General features: G+C 44.7%; 1 protein-coding gene across 5 annotated transcripts in view; it reads right to left on the bottom strand.

The window, feature by feature from the left end:
- The window catches only part of rasal2 (RAS protein activator like 2), a 105,603-nt gene that overhangs the window by 67,846 nt on the left and 16,961 nt on the right, over window positions 1–20,796 (bottom strand). For 2 of the 5 annotated variants that reach the window (XM_071361968.1, XM_071361969.1), the window contains exon 1: window positions 5,263–5,976. The exons of 2 other annotated variants lie outside the window; for them this stretch is intronic. In XM_071361968.1, coding sequence (XP_071218069.1) covers window positions 5,263–5,803 — 541 coding nt within the window. In that variant the 5' untranslated portion in view covers window positions 5,804–5,976. Of the gene's footprint in view, window positions 1–5,262; window positions 5,979–20,796 lie in introns of those variants that run through there. One more of the 5 variants, XM_071361970.1, reaches the window with a different exon arrangement.

Genomic DNA, 20,796 nt, shown 5'->3' with positions numbered 1-20,796 from the left:
CCTGCTGTAAGCCATGTGGGACCACAGAGAGGAGGTGATTCAGGGTTTTCTGTTATGCTTTCTTAGTATAGAGGGCTATCTGTAATCACAGTAAGGTGTTCTCTCTCTGACCAGCTGCTCCCTGAAGGGGGTAGGAAGACACTAGACAGAGTAGGGTTGCGTCTCTATTCCCTATGGGCCCTGGTCATAGGGTGCCATTTGGGATGTACCTTATATACTGCTGCTTTTCCCAAAGATAAAATATGATAAGGCAGCATAGGCCATAAAGATAAATCATTGTTCATCTCTATGGCATAGGTTACTAGGTGAGCTTCATGAAAATACATTTCCTTTTAGAGGAGTCAAGTGATTCAAGACTGAGCGTTGAGGCCTCAGTTCTAGCCACAAACTCACACCTGCCTCACAATCACCACGAAAAGATACCTAGAGCCCAGTGCTTTTTATAATAATTTGCACAAGTGTCATTTTTAGATAATTGCACATCTAAAACATGTTTTTTATTTAACTAGGCAAGTCAGTTAAGAAAAAAAATATTATTTACAATGCCGGCCTACACCGGCAAAACCAGGACGACGCTGAGCCAATTGTGCGCCGCCTATGGGACTCCCAATCACAGCCGGTTGTGATACAGCCTGGATTTGAACCAGGATGTCTGAAGTGACGCCTCTAGCACTGAGATGCAGTGCATTAGACCGCTGTGCCACTCTGGAGGCCAATACAGAGGATAGATGTATATGTGAATGAATGTATGACCATCTGAGCATAAACAACTTATCTCGGTAAAGCAGTGGCACTCCATTTCTAATCAGGCATGCATGAGTAAAGGAACATGACAGGAATTCAGCTGGCTTAAATGCTGACATTCACAATTGAGATGGGCATGTTCATGCACCATAAAAAGTCCTAAAAATAAGTCCCATTCCATTCTATTAAATGCACAGCGCTACTGGAGTGAGTGAAATTGTTTTACAAGCTCAGCCCACAGACATGCCTGGATACATTTGTTATTTTTTATTTAACCTTTACTTAATTAGGCAAGTCAGTTAAGAACAAATTCTTATTTACAATGATGGCCTACCCCGGCTAAACCCGTACAACGCTGGGCCAATTGTGCACCGCCCTATGGTACTCCCAATCACGGCTGGATGTGATACAGCCTGGAATCGAACCAGGGACTGTAGTGACACCTCTTGCACTGAGATGCCATAGACTGCTGCGCCACTAATTGGAAAGTTCACACGTTTATAAAATGTGAAGATATATACAGTTGAAGTCTGAATTTTACATACACTTAGGTTGGAGTCATTAAAACTTGTTTTTCAACGACTCCACATATTTCTTGTTAACAAACTATAGCTATGGCAAGTCGGTTTGGACATCTCCTTTGTGCATGACAGAAGGAATTTTTCCAACAATTGTTTACAGAGAGATTATTTCACTTATAATTAATTCACTGTATCACAATTCCAGTGGGTCAGAAGTTTACATACACTAAGTTCACTGTGTTTTAAACAGCTTGGAAAATTCCAGAAAATGATGTCATGGCTTTAAAAGCTTCTGATAGGCTAACTGACATCATTTGAGTCAATAGGAAGTGTACCTGTGGATGTATTTCAAGGCCTACCTTCAAACTCAGTGCCTCTTGCTTGACATCATGGCAAAATCAAAAGAAATCAGCCAAGACCTCAGAAAATAAATTGTTGACCTCCACAAGTCTGGTTCATCCTTGGGAGCAATTTCCAAACGCCTGAAGGTACCACGTTCATCTGTACAAACAATAGTATGCAAGTATAAACACCATGGGACCACGGAGCCGTCATACCGCTCAGGAAGGAGACGCGATCTGTCTCCTAGAGATGAACGTACTTTGGTGTGAAAAGTGCAAATCAATCCCAGAACAGCAGCAAAGGACCTTGTGGAGATGCTGGAGGAAACGGGTACAAGTATCTATATCCACAGTAAAACGAGTCCATATCGACATAACCTGAAAGGCCGCTCAGCAAGAAAGAAGCCATGTGGCATTATGGCATTTTCCACCATAATTTGCAAATAAATTCATTACAAATCCTACAATGTGATTTTCTGGATTTTTTTTTCTCATTTTGTCTGTCATAGTTGAAGTGTACCTATGATGAAAATTACAGGCCTCTCTCATCTTTCTAAGTGGGAGAACTTGCACAATTGGTGGCTGACTAAATACTTTTTTGCCCCACTGTATACATTTAAAAAAGTCTACATTAGTCCTACCTACATAGCCATAGGTACCTCATGGGACAAGTATTTCTAGCTGTCCAAAAACAGTCACAATAAATAATTTGTATTCAGTGCAGGACGATGGGGATAAATGCTCTTTGTTCCTGTGGTGAGCTCACTCCAGAACTCAATGACATTGTTAAATATTTAAATACGCTGCCATCAGTGAGGATTCTCAAATTTGCATGGGCTTCTTTTTTCCTTGTTGCAAAAGGGTCAACCCTACGTGCTTGGAGCATGGAAAGGGGTGGAGTCTCTGAGGTCGAAGGTGAGGGATAATGTGTGCATCCCAAATGGCACACTATATAGTGCACTACTTTTGAACAGGGCCCATAGAGAATCACCCAATGTCATTTCTTATCACGTCAAGCCTATAACCTATTAGATAAGCATAGGTTAATCGTTCAGTTTAGAGGTGTGCAGACAGACACACAAGCTTATCTCACATAACCATCAAGCACGTTGTGCATATCTGACACACAAATTCTTCCCTTTTTCAGAACAGTGGTCCATCACAACAGATGTCTCTTTTAATACGTAAAGCCCCCCCTACCAGGCCTCATTCCGGTAGATGCCCCAAATTAAATGCAAAGCTACGTTTAGTTTTCCCAGGACTAGGATGCAAACGTTGGCCCGAGCTTTGAAAGGTTAATGAGCTCTTAGGTGCTGCTGCCACATTCTTTTTGTTATAGCATGGTCCATTTATTTGCAGAGGGGCATTTGCATACGAAAGGAGGGGTATGCCGTTTCCCCTCCGCATTCAGCAGGCTCTGTTTTTATGAGCACTCACAGAGCAACCAACCTTTGAAATTGAATATTTTGGGGTGGAAGATGCGCAAGGCAATCTAATTTAGGTTCATCACAGAACAGGCGGTAGGCATGAGACTAACTGAACACTTTTAGTTCAGGCACATGGAAGCATACGGTTTTCATTGTCCTCCAATTAGGATTCGTTTCAATTCATTTTCAGAGAGAAGCCTCAGCTGACTGCTTGGAGTGAGAAATGTAGGCAGGCCTGAGGGAAGTTCTGTGAATCTACAATGAGGAAGCCCACGTTGCTTACTCTATCAAGGAGAAGTGAAACATCAAATGGAGAGCATTGTGGTTTCATGTCATAATGAGCTTTCAGTTACAGGCTAGTACAGCAGGCTCCATGGAGGCTTCCTTATACTTATGTTGATGTGTTTGAGAACACTGCTGCATAATGAGGATGATTACCACTCAGACAACACCCTCCCCCCTCTCCTCAATAAACTAAACATGTTACAAATACACAGGGAAGCCATTTTTGTGACAGAGTAAATTGTCCACAGGGCCTAGTGGCCTACACCTTCAGACCCTTAGAAAAAGTAGGAAGTAGGAATCTTAGACCACAGTGTAGTGAGACTTAAAGCTAGGGCTACAAAAGCTAGGGTGTCCAATCAAAAACACACCTTTAGACCAATGGGTTAAATAATGTTAATTGTGTAGATAATCCTCTAAGAAAACCAATGGTCCAAACCTCATATCACCATCATAATCCGTTCAAAAGTATTTTCATATTTTAGTGCACGCTTCACATATGAATTTGAAATTCTTTTTACTTTTATTTTTTACAAAAACAAGCATCTGTGTGAAATTCCAGGCTTTTTATTTTCAAAGCTTTTTTAATTCAGCTCGTGTCACGATAACTTTGCTTTTTGCGACACGCGGAAACAACTTTGAAGACGACGACCACAAAATGTAAAATCCTCAAAAGAGAAACCTGCACCACTATGTCAACAGAGCTCAATGCTTATTATCGGATGTATTACTTTATTATATCCAACTTTTTGGATATAATGTTAATGACATGTTAAAGAAAGACCCTACTGAACAATTCAGAACATGAATAACCACATTTGTCTTGGTAAAATGCATTTTATAACATAAGGAAGTGAAATTTAAATCACCAAAGTGTGTTTTCCCCTACAAAAGCCAATGTCGCACATCAGTGATCACCAAGTCCTAACCAACCGTACAACATTTCTTTTTGACGAAATCTGGCCCCAATGTTCCCTTATGACTCATTTCAGGAACATGAAATAGAAGAACGTCAAACCACGGTTCAATAAGCATTGTCATTTCTGCTCTTGAATTACAGTTGGCCTAAATGCATGTGTGACCTGAGCATACACACTGCAGATGTGCTGTGAGGTGAAAGATATCAGCGAATGTTTCCATTCATTTCAGCATGACAAATCACCAGGGCTATCATGCACCGCTCAATTCTCATACACTGATGGGAAATAAAACACCATGGTTCTTCAGATCAGAAACGATCTAGCAATTTTCAGGGAAGATATTTCTTCCTTTTCATGTTGGTTGCCAGGAATAGGAGGACAAAATGCATTCATTCTTTTTTGAGCCTCAGAATATTACATGTCATGTGATAGTTAAGTTGGAAAATTCAATTAGCATTAACCTCCAGCAAAAAATGTTCATACACCCTGCTCTTTGGTTGAGCATTACAGGATTTGAGTCAATTCAATTGTGAATATCTACTCCTTTATTGAAAAAGCAGGCCAAAGGCAGATCCCTTACTATCGATTAGCAGCAGACTCCTCCCCACAGCACAGAGGAAAGATCTGAAAATGCACAGTAGTCCCTTGTAGCTCAGTTGGCAGAGCATGGCTCTGTATGAAAATGTATGCACTCACTACTGCAAGTCACTCTGGTTAATGGTATCTTCTAAATGACTAAAATGTACACACTTGTATTGCAGTAAATAATAGCAACAGAAATCTAAATTGGGCACTATTAGGCCTACTTGGAACAGCAGTTAAAAATAATTGCACCGTTTTAAACGCTTTAGGCCAACTAATAATTATGGTATTACCCATGTAATGTATTAGACTTTCATAAATAAATATACTAAAAATAAACAGTAAACTCAAATGAGCTGTACCTGCAGAATAATTGTCCCCATGTCATTCTAAAGAGGATGGACAGAGAGGGAGAGAGTGAGAGTGTGAGTGAGAGCTCTCCTACCAGGCACTTGGTTCTCAGGGTCAGGCTCATCCTTGATGCTGAGAATCCTACTGATCCTCTGTGATACAGAGGAGAACAGGCCGTGGACAAAGGGGACATTTTGCTCCTCCTCGTCTAAGCGCACCTTCCTGACCGCAGTCTGCTTTGTGCTGCTGCCAGCCCCTGGCTCTGACACAGACCTGTGGTAGGGAATCAGGGAGAGCAGAGACCGCAGCCTCCCCTGCCCACTGTGCTGCTCCACAGGTCCGGTAGTGCTGGTGGTGGTAGTCCTCCTAGGTAGACTCAATACCCTGAGGTGGATAGGTTCCATTACGATGTGATCATTACTGTCCAACCTCGGCACGTTTGGTATTTTAGGTGTCAGCCTGGCAGAGGTCCTCCACTCGTAGCCGTTCAGTGGCTGCTCAGAAGAGGACAAGGAGTGCTGCTTCAGCCAGCGCGTTCTGTAATGGTGCCAGTGGTAAGAACCCTCCATGCCAAACTGAGGTGGTTTCGGACGGGAATGTCTGCTGTGCTCTGGAAACTTTCTCGGTAGACTCATAATCAAATGTAAACCTAAAAGCTTTCAGATGAAGGCCACCATCGAACGGCTGCTGAACCTGATGGTTGGTTGACAGCTTTGTAATATTTTAACTGACTACAGCGACCATTTCTTTGTGTAGTAGTAATGTTCCCTATTTGAGTAGTCGGTTTCAGGTCTGAGAGTTCAGTATCTTGCTTACTGGCTGACTGTAGCCTTCCTGAGAGGAAGTGGGGTGTCAGAAGTATACGTAAGCTTCCTTAGACGCTCCAATCAGATGCTATTATACTGTAGGCCTCAGGTTGTGGTTTTCCGTATCAACAGTCAAGATATTTTTTTTTCGAGATCGGACTTGGAGATCTTGTTAAAAGATGGAAAGGACTGTTTGTTGTCATTACTGCTCCATGATATGAATATACATTTTTCATAGATGTCACAAACACTCGAAGACTAGGCAATGTTTCTCTATCAGATGTTCCAACAAAATATTGCATTACGTACATTGTGTAACTTCCACTGTCAGCATAACAGTCTAGACAGCATAAATAGGCCACAATACTGCTGCAAACCATTTGCTACAAAACACATTATGTAGGCTAAATTAAATTAGACCTCTGCCATTCACTGGAGTCCTTCACACATTTAAAATGTAAGTGTGAAGAAGACCTCCAGAGGGGTTTTTAGTTGTACGGCATAATTAACCAACGTTACACTTGAGAGCAAAAGAAAAAAACATTATGCCTTTTGACATTTCAAGTACACCTAATTTAAAAACAGGAGATGGAGCATTAGTAAGTAATTCAAACAATTTATGATTGTCAAGGGAGTGCCATTAACTCCGAGGAACTGGAGGGGGTGCCATTAACTCTGGGAAACATAACAGTATCCATGATGGGGACTGTGTGTCAATGGATGCTGAGGTAGCTTAGCGCATACACTCATCAAGTTAAGAGTGAAAAGTGCAGCACTGGCAATTCCACAGTGAAGTGGTCCTGAACATGGAAAATGTTTTGATTGCACATCTTCTCATATACTGTATACTTCCTATTCAATACCCATTACTAGCATTCACAAAATGTTGGTTATTTGAGTCATTTCTCAAATATCAATCATAACATCCATTCAACCCAGCCATTGTGGTATTTTCCATCATCAACTACCACATGACGTAGACCATGTGGCTTATATGTCACTCACTCGGCTGCCGGCCACCCCTAACAGAATGGCATGGTGTCATAAATATTAATGTGTCCTGCTAAATGCGGTGCCCTGGCTGGGCCCCAGTCCTCTGTGATCTGAGAGGAAATGGGAGAGGAGTCCCACTGGGGGCTAGCTACAGGCCATAGTCACTCCTGCCTGCCTTTGTCATCAGGGCTTATTGGAGTGCACATCCTTATCAGGGACAGAAATGGTGGGAGCACAACTTGAAACCCACCACAGCAAGACTGATGATTGAAAACCTTGATATGGATGCTTTAGTTTTAGAAGAAAGAAAAGCATGGCTGTGTCACAAGTGGCACAATATTTCCTTAAGCACTACTTTTGACCAGAGCCCTACAGAATTTCAAAAGTATATAGCCTACAGAAACTGGTTCAGTTATGGCCTAAAATAAATGTGTTCATATGCGAAGAATATTGTAACCTAGGCCTATATACATTTGTTCATATAGGCAGAATATTGTATATAAATTAATTAATATGGTTATATAAAGGCTGAAGGCTAAAAACAGCCTATACTATATATTGGTCTATATCTAGTTTCTGTAATATATTTTCATTTTAAATATTGTATTTTCTCTAGTTTTCACACCATCCATCAACACCAACCAATCACTATAAAACAAAAAGGCTTAATTTATAAACAAAAAGGCTTAGCAAAATACAAAAACTGATTGGGCAAGTATGCCTAACACATTTAATTAAGTATGACCTAAAACTAGAACCGTCTTTTAGGCATCATGGGAATGTAACATTAATACATTCTAATTACGTTTTAGCTGTCCAAAATTGTGTGACAAAAAAACTTTTTGTTCCTTGTATTAATGGCAGTGTTTGCCTTTCAATATAATTATATTTCTAAATTAGACATTGAAACCCATTTAAAAAAAATCATCAGCTGATTATTTTTTGTTTGTGTTTTTTCTAACCCATCTACAGTGGGGAGAACAAGTATTTGATACACTGCCGATTTTGCCGGTTTTCCTACTTACAAAGCATGTAGAGGTCTGTAATTTTTATCATAGGTACACTTCAACTGTGAGAGACGGAATCTAAAACAAAAATCCAGAAAATCACATTGTATGATTTTTAAGTAATTAATTAGCATTTTATTGCATTACATAAGTATTTGATCACCTACCAACCAGTAAGAATTCTGGCTCTCACAGACCTGTTAGTTTTTCTTTAAGAAGCCCTCCTGTTCTCCACTCATTACCTGTATTAACTGCACCTGTTTGAACTCGTTACCTGTATAAAAGACACCTGTCCACACACTCAATCAAACAGACTCCAACCTCTCCACAATGGCCAAGACCAGAGAGCTGTGTAAGGACATCAGGGATAAAATTGTAGACATGCACAAGGCTGGGATGGGCTGCAGGACAATAGGCAAGTAGCTTGGTGAGAAGGCAACAACCGTTGGCGCAATTATTCGAAAATGGAAGAAGTTCAAGATGACGGTCAATCACCCTCGGTCTGGGGCTCCATGCAAGATCTCACCTAGTGGGGCTTCAATGATCATGAGGAAGGTGAGGGATCAGCCCAGAACTACACGGCAGGACCTGGTCAATGACCTGAAGAGAGCTGGGACCACAGTCTCAAAGAAAACCATTAGTAACACACTACGCCGTCATGGATTAAAATCCTGCAGCGCACGCAAGGTCCCCCTGCTCAAGCCAGCGCATGTCCAGGCCCGTCTGAAGTTTGCCAATGACCATCTGGATGATCCAGAGGAGGAATGGGAGAAGGTCATGTGGTCTGATGAGACAAAAAGAGCTTTTTGGTCTAAACTCCACTCGCCGTGTTTGGAGGAAGAAGAAGGATGAGTACAACCCCAAGAACACCATCCCAACCGTGAAGCATGGAGGTGGAAACATCATTCTTTGGGGATGCTTTTCTGCAAAGGGGACTGGACGACTGCACCGTATTGAGGGGAGGATGGATGGGGCCATGTATCGTGAGATCTTGGCCAACAACCTCCTTCCCTCAGTAAGAGCATTGAAGATGGGTCGTGGCTGGGTCTTCCAGCATGACAACGACCCGAAACACACAGCCAGGGCAACTAAGGAGTGGCTCCGTAAGAAGCATCTCAAGGTCCTGCAGTGGCCTAGCCAGTCTCCAGGCCTGAACCCAATAGAACATCTTTGGAGGGAGCTGAATGTCCGTATTGCCCAGCGACAGCCCCGAAACCTGAAGGATCTGGAGAAGGTCTGTATGGAGGAGTGGGCCAAAATCCCTGCTGCAGTGTGTGCAAACCTGGTCAAGAACTACAGGAAACGTATGATCTCTGTAATTGCAAACAAAGGTTTCTGTACCAAATATTAAGTTCTGCTTTTCTGATGTATCAAATACTTATGTCATGCAATAAAATGCAAATTAATTACTTAAAAATCATACAATGTGATTTTCTGGAGTTTTGTTTTAGATTCCGTCTCACAGTTGAAGTGTACCTATGATAAAAATTACAGACCTCTACATGCTTTGTAAGTAGGAAAACCTGCAAAATCGGCAGTGTATCAAATACTTATTCTCCCCACTGTATATACACACAACACCCCATAATGACAAAATGAAAACATGTTTTAGAAATTTCTGCAAATGTATTGAAAATGAAATACTGAAATATCTAATTTACATAAGTATTCACACCCCTGAGATAATACTTTATAGAAGCACCTTTAGCAGCGATGAGTCTTTGTGGGTAAGTCTCAGAGCTTTCCACACCTGGACTTTGCAACATTAGATGTATTTATTTATTTTGTATTATTCTTCAAGCTCTGTCAAATTGGTTGTTGATCATTGCTAGACAACCATTTTCAGGTCTTGCCATAGATTTTCAAACTGATTAAAGTGAAAACTGTAATTCAGCCACTCCAGAACATTCACTGTCTTCTCAGTAAGCAACTCTAGTGTAGATTTGGCCTTGTGTTTTGGGTTATTTTCCTGCTAAAAAGTGAATTCATCTCCCAGTGGAAAGCAGACTGAACCAGGTTATCCTCTAGGATTTTGCCTGTGCTTAGCTCCATTCCGTTTCTTTTTTATCCTGAAAAACTCCCCAGTCCTTAACGATTATAAGCAAACCCATAGGGCTCCCGAGTGGCACAGCAGTCTGTGATCAAGAGTCCCATTGGGTGGCGCACAATTGGCCCAGCGCCGTCCGGGTTGGGGGAGGGTTTGGCCGAGGGTAGGCCGTCACTATAAATAAGAAATTGTTCTTAACTGACTTGCCTAGTTAAATAAAGGTTAAATAAAAACATAATGCAGCCACCACCATGCTTGAAAATATGGAGAGTGGTACTCAGTAATATGTTGTGTTGGATTTGCCCCAAACATAGCACTTTGTATGAAGAAAAAAAGTGAATTGCTTTGCCCCATTTTTTGCAGTATTACTAACATTGGTAAAAAAAAATAACTGAAAAATAAAACACTAATACAGCGCATTCGGAAAAATATTCAGACCCCCTTCGCTTTTTCCACATTTTGTTACAGCCTTATCCTAAAATGGATTAAATACATGTTTTTCGTCATCAATCTACACACAACACGCCATAAGACAAAGCGAAAGAGGTATAGAAATGTTAGCAAATGTATTAAAAATAAAAAACAGAAATACCATATTTAAATAAGTATTCAGACCCTTTGCTATTAGGCTCGAAATTGATCTTAGGTGCATCCTGTTTCCATTGGTCATCCTTGAGATGTTTCGACAACTACATTACAGTCCACCTGTGGTAAATTCAATTGATTGGACATGATTTGGAAAGGCACACACACACACACCTGTCTATATAAAAGGTCCCACAGTAGACAGTGCATGTCAGAGCAAAAACCAAGCCATGAGGTTGAATGAATTGTTCGTAGAGCTCCGAGACAGCACTGTGTCGAGGCACAGATCTGGGTACCAAAAGGTGTAAACAGCATTGAAGGTCCCTAAGACCACAGTGGCTTCCATCATTCATAAACGGAAGAAGTTGGGAACCACCAAGACTCTTCCTGGAGCTGGCCACCCGGCCAAACTGAGCAATCGGGGGAGAAGGGTCTTGGTCAGGGAGGTGACCAAGAACCCGATGGTCACTCTGACAGAGCTCCAGAGTTCCTCTGTGGAGATGGGAGAACCTTCCAGAAGGACAACCATCTCTACAGCACTCCACCAATCAGGTCTTAGAGTGGCAAGATGGAAGCCACTCAGTAAAACGCACGACAACCCGCTTGGAGTTTGCCAAAAAGACACCTAAAGCACTCTCAAACCATGAGAAACAATATTCTCTGGTCTGATGAAACCAAGATTGAACTCTTTGGCCTGAATGCCAAGCGTCATGTCTGGAGTGTGGCAACATCCCTACGGTGAAGCATGGTGGTGGCAGCATCGTGCTGTGGGGATGTTTTTCAGCGGCAGGGACTGGGAGACTAGTCAGGATCGAGGGAAAGATGAGCGGAGGAAAGTACAGAAAGATCCTTGATGAAAACCAGAGCGCTCAGGACCTCAGACTGGGGCTAAGGTTCACCTTCCAACAGGACAATGACCTTACGCACACAGCGAAGACAACGCAGGAGTGGCTTTGAGTCAAGTCTCTCAATGTTTTTGAGTGGCCCAGTCACAGCCCATTACGACCAGGAATACGACTTTCCCGAAGAGGATCCTCTGTTTGGCCTACCCCCCAGGACAATGGATCGGATCCCAGCCGGCGACCCAAAACAACGGCGCCGTAGAAGGGGCAGACGGAGCGGTCTTCTGGTCAGGCTCTGTAGACGGGCTCATCGCGCACCGCTCCCGAGCATACTACTCGCCAATGTCCAGTCTCTTGACAACAAGCTAGACGAAATCCGAGCAGGGTAGCATTCCAGAGAGACATTAGAGACTGTAACGTTCTTTGTTTCATGGAAACATGGCTCACTCGAGACACGCTATCTGAGTCGGTACAGCCACCTGGTTTCTTCACGCAGACAGAAACAAGCATCTCTCTGGTAAGAAGAAGGGCGGGGGTGTATGCCTTATGATTAACAAGACATGGTGTGATCATAACAACATACAGGAACTCAAGCCCGTTTGTTCACCTGACTTAGAATTTCTCACAATCAAATTCCGACCGCATTATCTACCAAGAGAATTCTCTTCGATCATAATCACAGACGTGTATATTCCCCCCCCAAGCAGACACATCGACGGCCGTGAAAGAACTTCATTCAACTCTATGTAAACTTGAAACCACATATCCTGAGGCTGCATTTATTGTAGCTGGGATTTTAACAAGGCTAATCTGAATCTATCAGCATATCGATTGTGCTACCAGGGCTGGCAAAACCCTAGACCACTGTTATTCTAACTTCCACGACGCATATAAGGCCCTCCCCCGCCCTCCCTTCGGAAAAGCTGACCACGACTCCATTTTGTTGCTCCCAGCCTATAGACAGAAACTAAAACAGGAAGCACCCGCGCTCATGTCCGACCAATCAGATTTCAAGATTGCTTCGATCACGTGCTGGGATATGTTCCGCATTGCGGCGAACAACAACATTGACGAATTCGCTGATTTGGTGAGCGAGTATATTAGCAAGTGCATCGGTGATGTTGTACCCACAGCGTCTAAAACATTCCCCAACCAGAAACCATGGATTGATGGCAGCATTCGCGCAAAACTGAAAGCGCGAACCACTGCTTTTAAATCAGGTCAAGGTGACCGGAAACATGACCGAATACAGTGTAGCTATTCCCTCCGCAAGGCAATCAAACAAGCTAAGCATCAGTATAGAGACAAAGTGGAGTCGCAATTTAACAGCTCAGACACGAGAGGTATGTGGCAGGGTCTACAGTCAATCACGGACTACAAAAGAACAGCACCGTCGTGGACCACGATGCCTTGCTCCCAGACAGACTAAACAACTTTTTTGCTCGCTTTGAGGACAATACAGTGCCACTGACACGGCCCGCTACGAAAACCTGCGGGCTCTCCCTCACTGTAACCAACGTGACTAAAAGATTTCAACGTGTTAACCCTCGCAAGGCTGCAGGCCCAGACGGCATCCCTAGCCGCATCCTCAGAGCATGCGCAGACCAGCTGAATGGTGTGTTTACAGACATATTCAATCAATCCTTATCCCAGTCTGCTGTTCCCACATGCTTCAAGACGGCCACCATTGCTCCTGTTCCAAAGAAAGCGAAGGTAACTGAGCAAAATGACTACCGCCCTGTAGCACTCACTTCCGTCATCATGAAGTGCTTTGAGAGACTAGTCAAGGACCATATCACCTCCACCCTAACTGACACCCTAGACCCACTCCAATTTGCTTACCGCCCCAATAGGTCCACAGATGACGCCATCACACTGCCCTAACCCATCTGGTCCTGGACTTTCTGACGGGCCGCCCCCAGGTGGTGAGGGTAGGTAACAACATCTCCACCCCGCTGATCCTCAACACTGGGTCCCCACAAGGGTGTGTTCTCAGCCCTCTCCTATACTCCCTGTTCACCCATGACTGTGTGGCCATGCACTCCTCCAACTCAATCATCAAGTTTGCGGACGACACTACAGTGGTAGGCTTGATTACCAACAACGACGAGACGGCCTACAGGGAGGAGGTGAGGGCCCTCGGAGTGTGGTGTCAGGAAAATAACTTCACACTCAATGTCAACAAAACAAAGGAGATGATCGTGGACTTCAGGAAACAGCAGAGGGAGCAGCCCCCTATCTACATCGACGGGACAGTAGCGGAGAGGGTGGAAAGTTAAGTTCCTCGGCGTACACATCACGGACAAACTGAAATGGTCCACCCACACAGACAGCGTGGTGAAGAAGGCGCAGCAGCGCCTCTTCAACCTCAGGAGGCTGAAGAAATTCAGCTTGTCACCAAAAACTTCTCACAAACTTTCACAGATGCACAATCGAGAGCATCCTTTCGGGCTGTATCACCACCTGGTACGGCAACTGCTCTGCCCATAACCGTAAGGCTCTCCAGAGGGTAGTGAGGTCTGCACAACGCATCACCGGGTGCAAACTACCTGACCTCCAGGACACCTACACCACCCGATGTCACAGGAAGGCCAAAAAGATCATCAAGGACAACAACCACCCGAGCCACTGCCTGTTCACCCCGCTATCATCCAGAAGGTGAAGTCAGTACAGGTGCATCAAAGCGGGGACCGAGAGACTGAAAAACAGCTTCTATTTCAAGGCCATCAGACTGTTAAAAACCATCACTAACATTGAGTGGCTGCTGCCAACATACTGACTCAACTCCAGCCACTTTAATAATGGAAAAATTGATGTAATCAATTTATCACTAGCCACTTTATATAATGCTTACATACCCTACATTACTCATCTCATATGTATATGCTGTACGCTATACCATCTACTGCATCTTGCCATCTTGATGTAATATATCACTAGCCACTTTAAACAATGCCACTTTATATAATGTATTCATACCCTACATTACTCATCTCATATGTATATACTGTACTCTATACCATCTACTGCGTCTTGCCTATGCCGTTCGGGCATCACTTATTCATATATTTTTATGTACATATTCATTCCTTTACACTTGTGTGTATAAGGTATTTGTTGTGAAATTGTTAGGTTATATTACTTGTTAGATATTGCTGCATGATTGGAACTAGAAGCACAAGCATTTCGCTACACTCGCATTAACATCTGCTAACCATGTGTATGTGACAAATACATTTGATTTGATTTTGACTTGATCCCACTCAAACAAATACGTGTGTGTGGGTGAGTGAGTGAGTGAGCGTTGTCCAGATTTTTTTCACAGTCTTGCTTTGACCACCAGACGACAGAAAGAAAAAAACGCAATAACAGTATACCAGTGGAAGGGAGGACAGTAGCAGGTGACCCAACTGTGGTTTGTAGCTACCAATTCAAATGCAGTAATTCCCACGATTGAGTTTTAGTAACTTAATTCATAAACAAACTTGATATATAGATATATATATTTTTTTTAACTAACTAGTTGGTAGCTCTACATTTACTTGTTACTTCTGTGAACTTTCATTATCCTCCATTATCCTTCCAAAGCATATACATGTAATTAGTCAGCTGCTATCTGGTGATGTGATTCATTTTACATTTACATTTAAGTCATTTAGCAGACGCTCTTATCCAGAGCGACTTACAAATTGGTGCATTCACCTTATGATATCCAGTGGAACAACCACTTTACAATAGTGCATCTAACTCTTTTAAGGGGGGGGGGGGTTAGAAGGATTACTTTATCCTATCCTAGGTATTCCTTAAAGAGGTGGGGTTTCAGGTGTCTCCGGAAGGTGGTGATTGACTCCGCTGACCTGGCGTCGTGAGGGAGTTTGTTCCACCATTGGGGTGCCAGAGCAGCGAACAGTTTTGACTGGGCTGAGCGGGAACTGTACTTCCTCAGAGGTAGGGAGGCGAGCAGGCCAGAGGTGGATGAACGCAGTGCCCTTGTTTGGGTGTAGGGCCTGATCAGAGCCTGAAGGTACGGAGGTGCCGTTCCCCTCACAGCTCCGTAGGCAAGCACCATGGTCTTGTAGCGGATGCGAGCTTCAACTGGAAGCCAGTGGAGAGAGCGGAGGAGCGGGGTGACGTGAGAGAACTTGGGAAAGTTGAACACCAGACGGGCTGCGGCGTTCTGGATGAGTTGTAGGGGTTTAATGGCACAGGCAGGGAGCCCAGCCAACAGCGAGTTGCAGTAATCCAGACGGGAGATGACAAGTGCCTGGATTAGGACCTGCGCCGCTTCCTGCGTGAGGCAGGGTCGTACTCTGCGAATGTTGTAGAGCATGAACCTACAGGAACGGGTCACCGCCTTGATGTTAGTTGAGAACGACAGGGTGTTGTCCAGGATCACGCCAAGGTTCTTAGCACTCTGGGAGGAGGACACAATGGAGTTGTCAACCGTGATGGTGAGATCATGGAACGGGCAGTCCTTCCCCGGGAGGAAGAGCAGCTCCGTCTTGCCGAGGTTCAGCTTGAGGTGGTGATCCGTCATCCACACTGATATGTCTGCCAGACATGCAGAGATGCGATTCACCACCTGGTTATCAGAGGGGGGAAAGGAGAAGATTAATTGTGTGTCGTCTGCATAGCAATGATAGGAGAGACCATGTGAGGATATGACAGAGCCAAGTGACTTGGTGTATAGCGAGAATAGGAGAGGGCCTAGAACAGAGCCCTGGGGGACACCAGTGGTGAGAGCACGTGGTGCGGAGACAGATTCTCGCCACGCCACCTGGTAGGAGCGACCTGTCAGGTAGGACGCAATCCAAGCGTGGGCCGCGCCGGAGATGCCCAGCTCGGAGAGGGTGGAGAGGAGGATCTGATGGTTCACAGTATCAAAGGCAGCCGATAGGTCTAGAAGGATGAGAGCAGTGGAGAGAGAGTTAGCTTTAGCAGTGCGGAGCGCCTCCGTGACACAGAGAAGAGCAGTCTCAGTTGAATGACTAGTCTTGAAACCTGACTGATTTGGATCAAGAAGGTCATTCTGAGAGAGATAGCAGGAGAGCTGGCCAAGGACGGCACGTTCAAGAGTTTTGGAGAGAAAAGAAAGAAGGGATACTGGTCTGTAGTTGTTGACATCGGAGGGATCGAGTGTAGGTTTTTTCAGAAGGGGTGCAACTCTCGCTCTCTTGAAGACGGAAGGGACGTAGCCAGCGGTCAAGGATGAGTTGATGAGCGAGGTGAGGTAAGGGAGAAGGTCTCCGGAAATGGTCTGGAGAAGAGAGGAGGGGATAGGGTCAAGCGGGCAGGTTGTTGGGCGGCCGGCCGTCACAAGACGCGAGATTTCATCTGGAGAGAGAGGGAGAAAGAGGTCAAAGCACAGGGTAGGGCAGTGTGAGCAGAACCAGCGGTGTCGTTTGACTTAGCAAACGAGGATCGGATGTCGTCGACCTTCTTTTCAAAATGGTTGACGAAGTCATCAGCAGAGAGGGAGGAGGGGGGAGGAGGGGGAGGAGGATTCAGGAGGGAGGAGAAGGTGGCAAAGAGCTTCCTAGGGTTAGAGGCAGATGCTTGGAATTTAGAGTGGTAGAAATTGGCTTTAGCAGCAGAGACAGAAGAGGAGAATGTAGAGAGGAGGGAGTGAAAGGATGCCAGGTCCGCAGGGAGGCGAGTTTTCCTCCATTTCCGCTCGGCTGCCCGGAGCCCTGTTCTGTGAGCTCGCAATGAGTCGTCGAGCCACGGAGCAGGAGGGGAGGACCGAGCCGGCCTGGAGGATAGGGGACATAGAGAGTCAAAGGATGCAGAAAGGGAGGAGAGGAGGGTTGAGGAGGCAGAATCAGGAGATAGGTTGGAGAAGGTTTGAGCAGAGGGAAGAGATGATAGGATGGAAGAGGAGAGAGTAGCGGGGGAGAGAGAGCGAAGGTTGGGACGGCGCGATACCATCCGAGTAGGGGCAGTGTGGGAAGTGTTGGATGAGAGCGAGAGGGAAAAGGATACAAGGTAGTGGTCGGAGACTTGGAGGGGATTTGCAATGAGATTAGTGGAAGAACAGCATCTAGTGAAGATGAGGTCAAGCGTATTGCCTGCCTTGTGAGTAGGGGGGGAAGGTGAGAGGGTGAGGTCAAAAGAGGAGAGGAGTGGAAAGAAGGAGGCAGAGAGGAATGAGTCAAAGGTAGACGTGGGGAGGTTAAAGTCACCCAGAACTGTGAGAGGTGAGCCATCCTCAGGAAAGGAACTTATCAGGGCGTCAAGCTCATTGATGAACTCTCCAAGGGAACCTGGAGGGCGATAAATGATAAGGATGTTAAGCTTGAAAGGGCTGGTAACTGTGACAGCATGGAATTCAAAGGAGGCGATAGACAGATGGGTCAGGGGAGAAAGAGAGAATGTCCACTTGGGAGAGATGAGGATCCCAGTGCCACCACCCCGCTGACCAGAAGCTCTCGGGGTGTGCGAGAACACGTGGGCAGACGAGGAGAGAGCAGTAGGAGTAGCAGTGTTATCAGTGGTAATCCATGTTTCCGTCAGTGCCAAGAAGTCGAGGGACTGGAGGGAAGCATAGGCTGAGATGAACTCTGCCTTGTTGGCCGCAGATCGGCAGTTCCAGAGGCTGCCTGAGACCTGGAACTCCACGTGGGTCGTGCGCGCTGGGACCACCAGGTTAGAGTAGCAGCGGCCACGCGGTGTGAAGCGTTTGTATGGTCTGTGCAGAGAGGAGAGAACAGGGATAGACAGACACATAGTTGACAGGCTACAGAAGAGGCTACGCTAATGCAAAGGAGATTGGAATGACAAGTGGACTACACGTCTCGAATGTTCAGAAAGTTAAGCTTACGTTGCAAAAAAATCTTATTGACTAAAATGATATAGTACTGCTGGCTGGTGAAATAGGCTAGCTAGCAGTGGCTGCGTTGTTGACTTTGTTTGAAAGTGTAGCTGGCTAGGTAACCTCTAACTGGCTAGGTAACCTCGACAATTACTCTAGACTACACAATTATCTTGGATACAAAGACGGCTATGTAGCCAGCTAAGATCAAACAAATCAAACTGTTGTACTGTAATGAAATGAAATGTAATACTACCTGTAATACTACCTGTGGAGCAAAGCGGAATGCAACTACTCGCTCCAAACCAAACCGGAAGTGCGTATCGTAGAGGGAGAGGCAATAGAAGTGTTGTTTCTTGTATTATTGTCTTTTGTGTCTTTAGAGGACTGCTTCACCTTAATGTCCCCTTTCCCTTTTCTTCTGTCCTTATTTTGTCCCACTTTGTCCCTTCTTTGTCCCTTCTTCTCTTCTGCCAACTAGACACTCCTTGTTAGCTAGCTAGCTTCTTTCAGGAATGTCCCTAGCAACTGCCTAGCAACAGGTAAACAACTTAGCTAGCTAAGAAAACGGTATAATTTTATGAAAAATTTTTACTTTTTCAAAAGCCTTTCTTCTTTGTTTGCTGCTTGTTTGGTCTCCTATTCAGTTTGCAGTTTTCTTTTGATTTTTTTTTCGATGTACTTTACTCCTGGCCGACGCTGGGCCAATTGTTCGCCGCCCTATGGGACTCCCAATCACGGCAGGATGTGATGCAGCCTGGATTAGACCGCTGCGCCACTCGGGAGCCTCATGGTGGCGCTTGGTTTACAAGTTTACATTCATATCTTTGCAAGCAAACATTAGCTTCGTTAGGTTACATTAGCTAACCTTTAGCTAGCTCACTAAATAACTACTGCAGAGGCTAATTTGACTGTACTGTATGTGTTGTATTTATATTTTAGAGTCCGATTCCACCAACATCTGCAGAGGCATCAACATCAAGCTTGAGCAAATAAATATACTGGAGCTAGGCATAAACATGGTCCGTGTCTTATTGTCATAGTTGGTGGTTACACAATTAGGCTACAACATCCCATGGCGCCGGAAGAAATGGAAGCTGTTTTACGGGCGACATGTGGGGGGTTTTTCACGTTATTTGTAACTTATTTTGTACATAACGTTTCCGCCACTGTATCTTTTGGCAAAAAAAAGAGCTTCTGGAAATCAGGACAGCGATCACTCACCTCGGATTAGACAAAGGTTCTTTCTTCAAAAAGCAGGACGCACAGGATGTACTTCAGACACCCGACAAGGCCAAAATCCCAGACATTAGCAAGAGAAAGAGACGCAGGTATAGAGGACACAGGGCGGGGTGCAAGGATCCGCCGATGGCGAGTGGGAAACCTGCCCTTACCATCAATATTAAGTAGAGTATCTCATGATAAGCTGTAGACCACACTAATTGCCAAGAGAGTTTTCATCTATATTTTTCGTGGCTGTTGATTTACCACCACAGACAGACGCTGGCACTAAGACCGCACTGAGTCAGCTGTATAAGGAAATAAGCAAATAGGAAACCGCTCACCCAGAGGCAGCACTCCTAGTGGCCAGGGACTTTAATGCAGGGAAACTTAAATCAGTTTTCCAGAATTTCTATCAGCATGATAAAAGTGCAACATGAGGGAGAAATAAATTATAGATCACCTTTACTCCACACACAGAGACAGATACAAAGCTCTCCCTCACCCTCCATTAGGAAAATCTGACCAAAATTCTATCCTCCTGATTCCTGCTCACAAGCAAATATTAAAGCAGGAAGCACCAGTGACTCGGTCTATAAAAAAGTGGTCACATGAAGCAGATGCTAAACTACAGGACTGTTTTGCTAACACAGACTGGAATATGTTCCGGGATTCTTCCGATGCCATTGAGGAGTACACCACATCAGTCACTAGCTTTATCAATAAGTGCATCGAGGACGTCATCCCCACAGTGACTGTACGTACATACCCAAACCAGAAGCCATGGATTACAGGCAACATTAGCACTGAGCTAAAGGTTAGAGCTGCCGCATTTAAGGAGCGGGACTCTAACCCAGAAGCTTATAAGAAATCCTATTATGCCCGCAGACGAACCATCAAACAGGCAAAGCGCCGATACAGGACTAAGATTGAATCGTAATACACCGGCTCCGACGCTCGTCGGATGTGGCAGGGCCTGCAAACTATTACAGACTACTTAGGGACTCTGCACAGTGACACCAGCCTACAAGATGAGCTAAATCACTTCTATGCTCGCTTCTAGGCAAGCAACAATAAGGAATGCATGAGAGCATCAGCTGTTCCGGACGACTGCTTGATCATGCTCTCCGTAGCCGACATGAGTAAGACCTTTAAACATGTCAACATTCACAAGGCCGCTGGGCCAGACGAATTACCAGGACGTGTGCTCCGGGCATGTGCTGACCAACTGGCAGGTGTCTTCACTGACATTTTCAACATGTCCCTGATTGAGTGTAAAACCAACATGCTTCAAGCAGACCACCATAGTCCCTGTG

The sequence above is a fragment of the Salvelinus alpinus genome, chromosome 23 (assembly GCF_045679555.1).
Source record: "Salvelinus alpinus chromosome 23, SLU_Salpinus.1, whole genome shotgun sequence".
Lineage (NCBI taxonomy): Eukaryota > Metazoa > Chordata > Actinopteri > Salmoniformes > Salmonidae > Salvelinus > Salvelinus alpinus.
The sequence above is the reverse complement of the archived record's forward strand: the minus strand, read 5'-3'. Positions and strand labels throughout refer to the sequence as shown.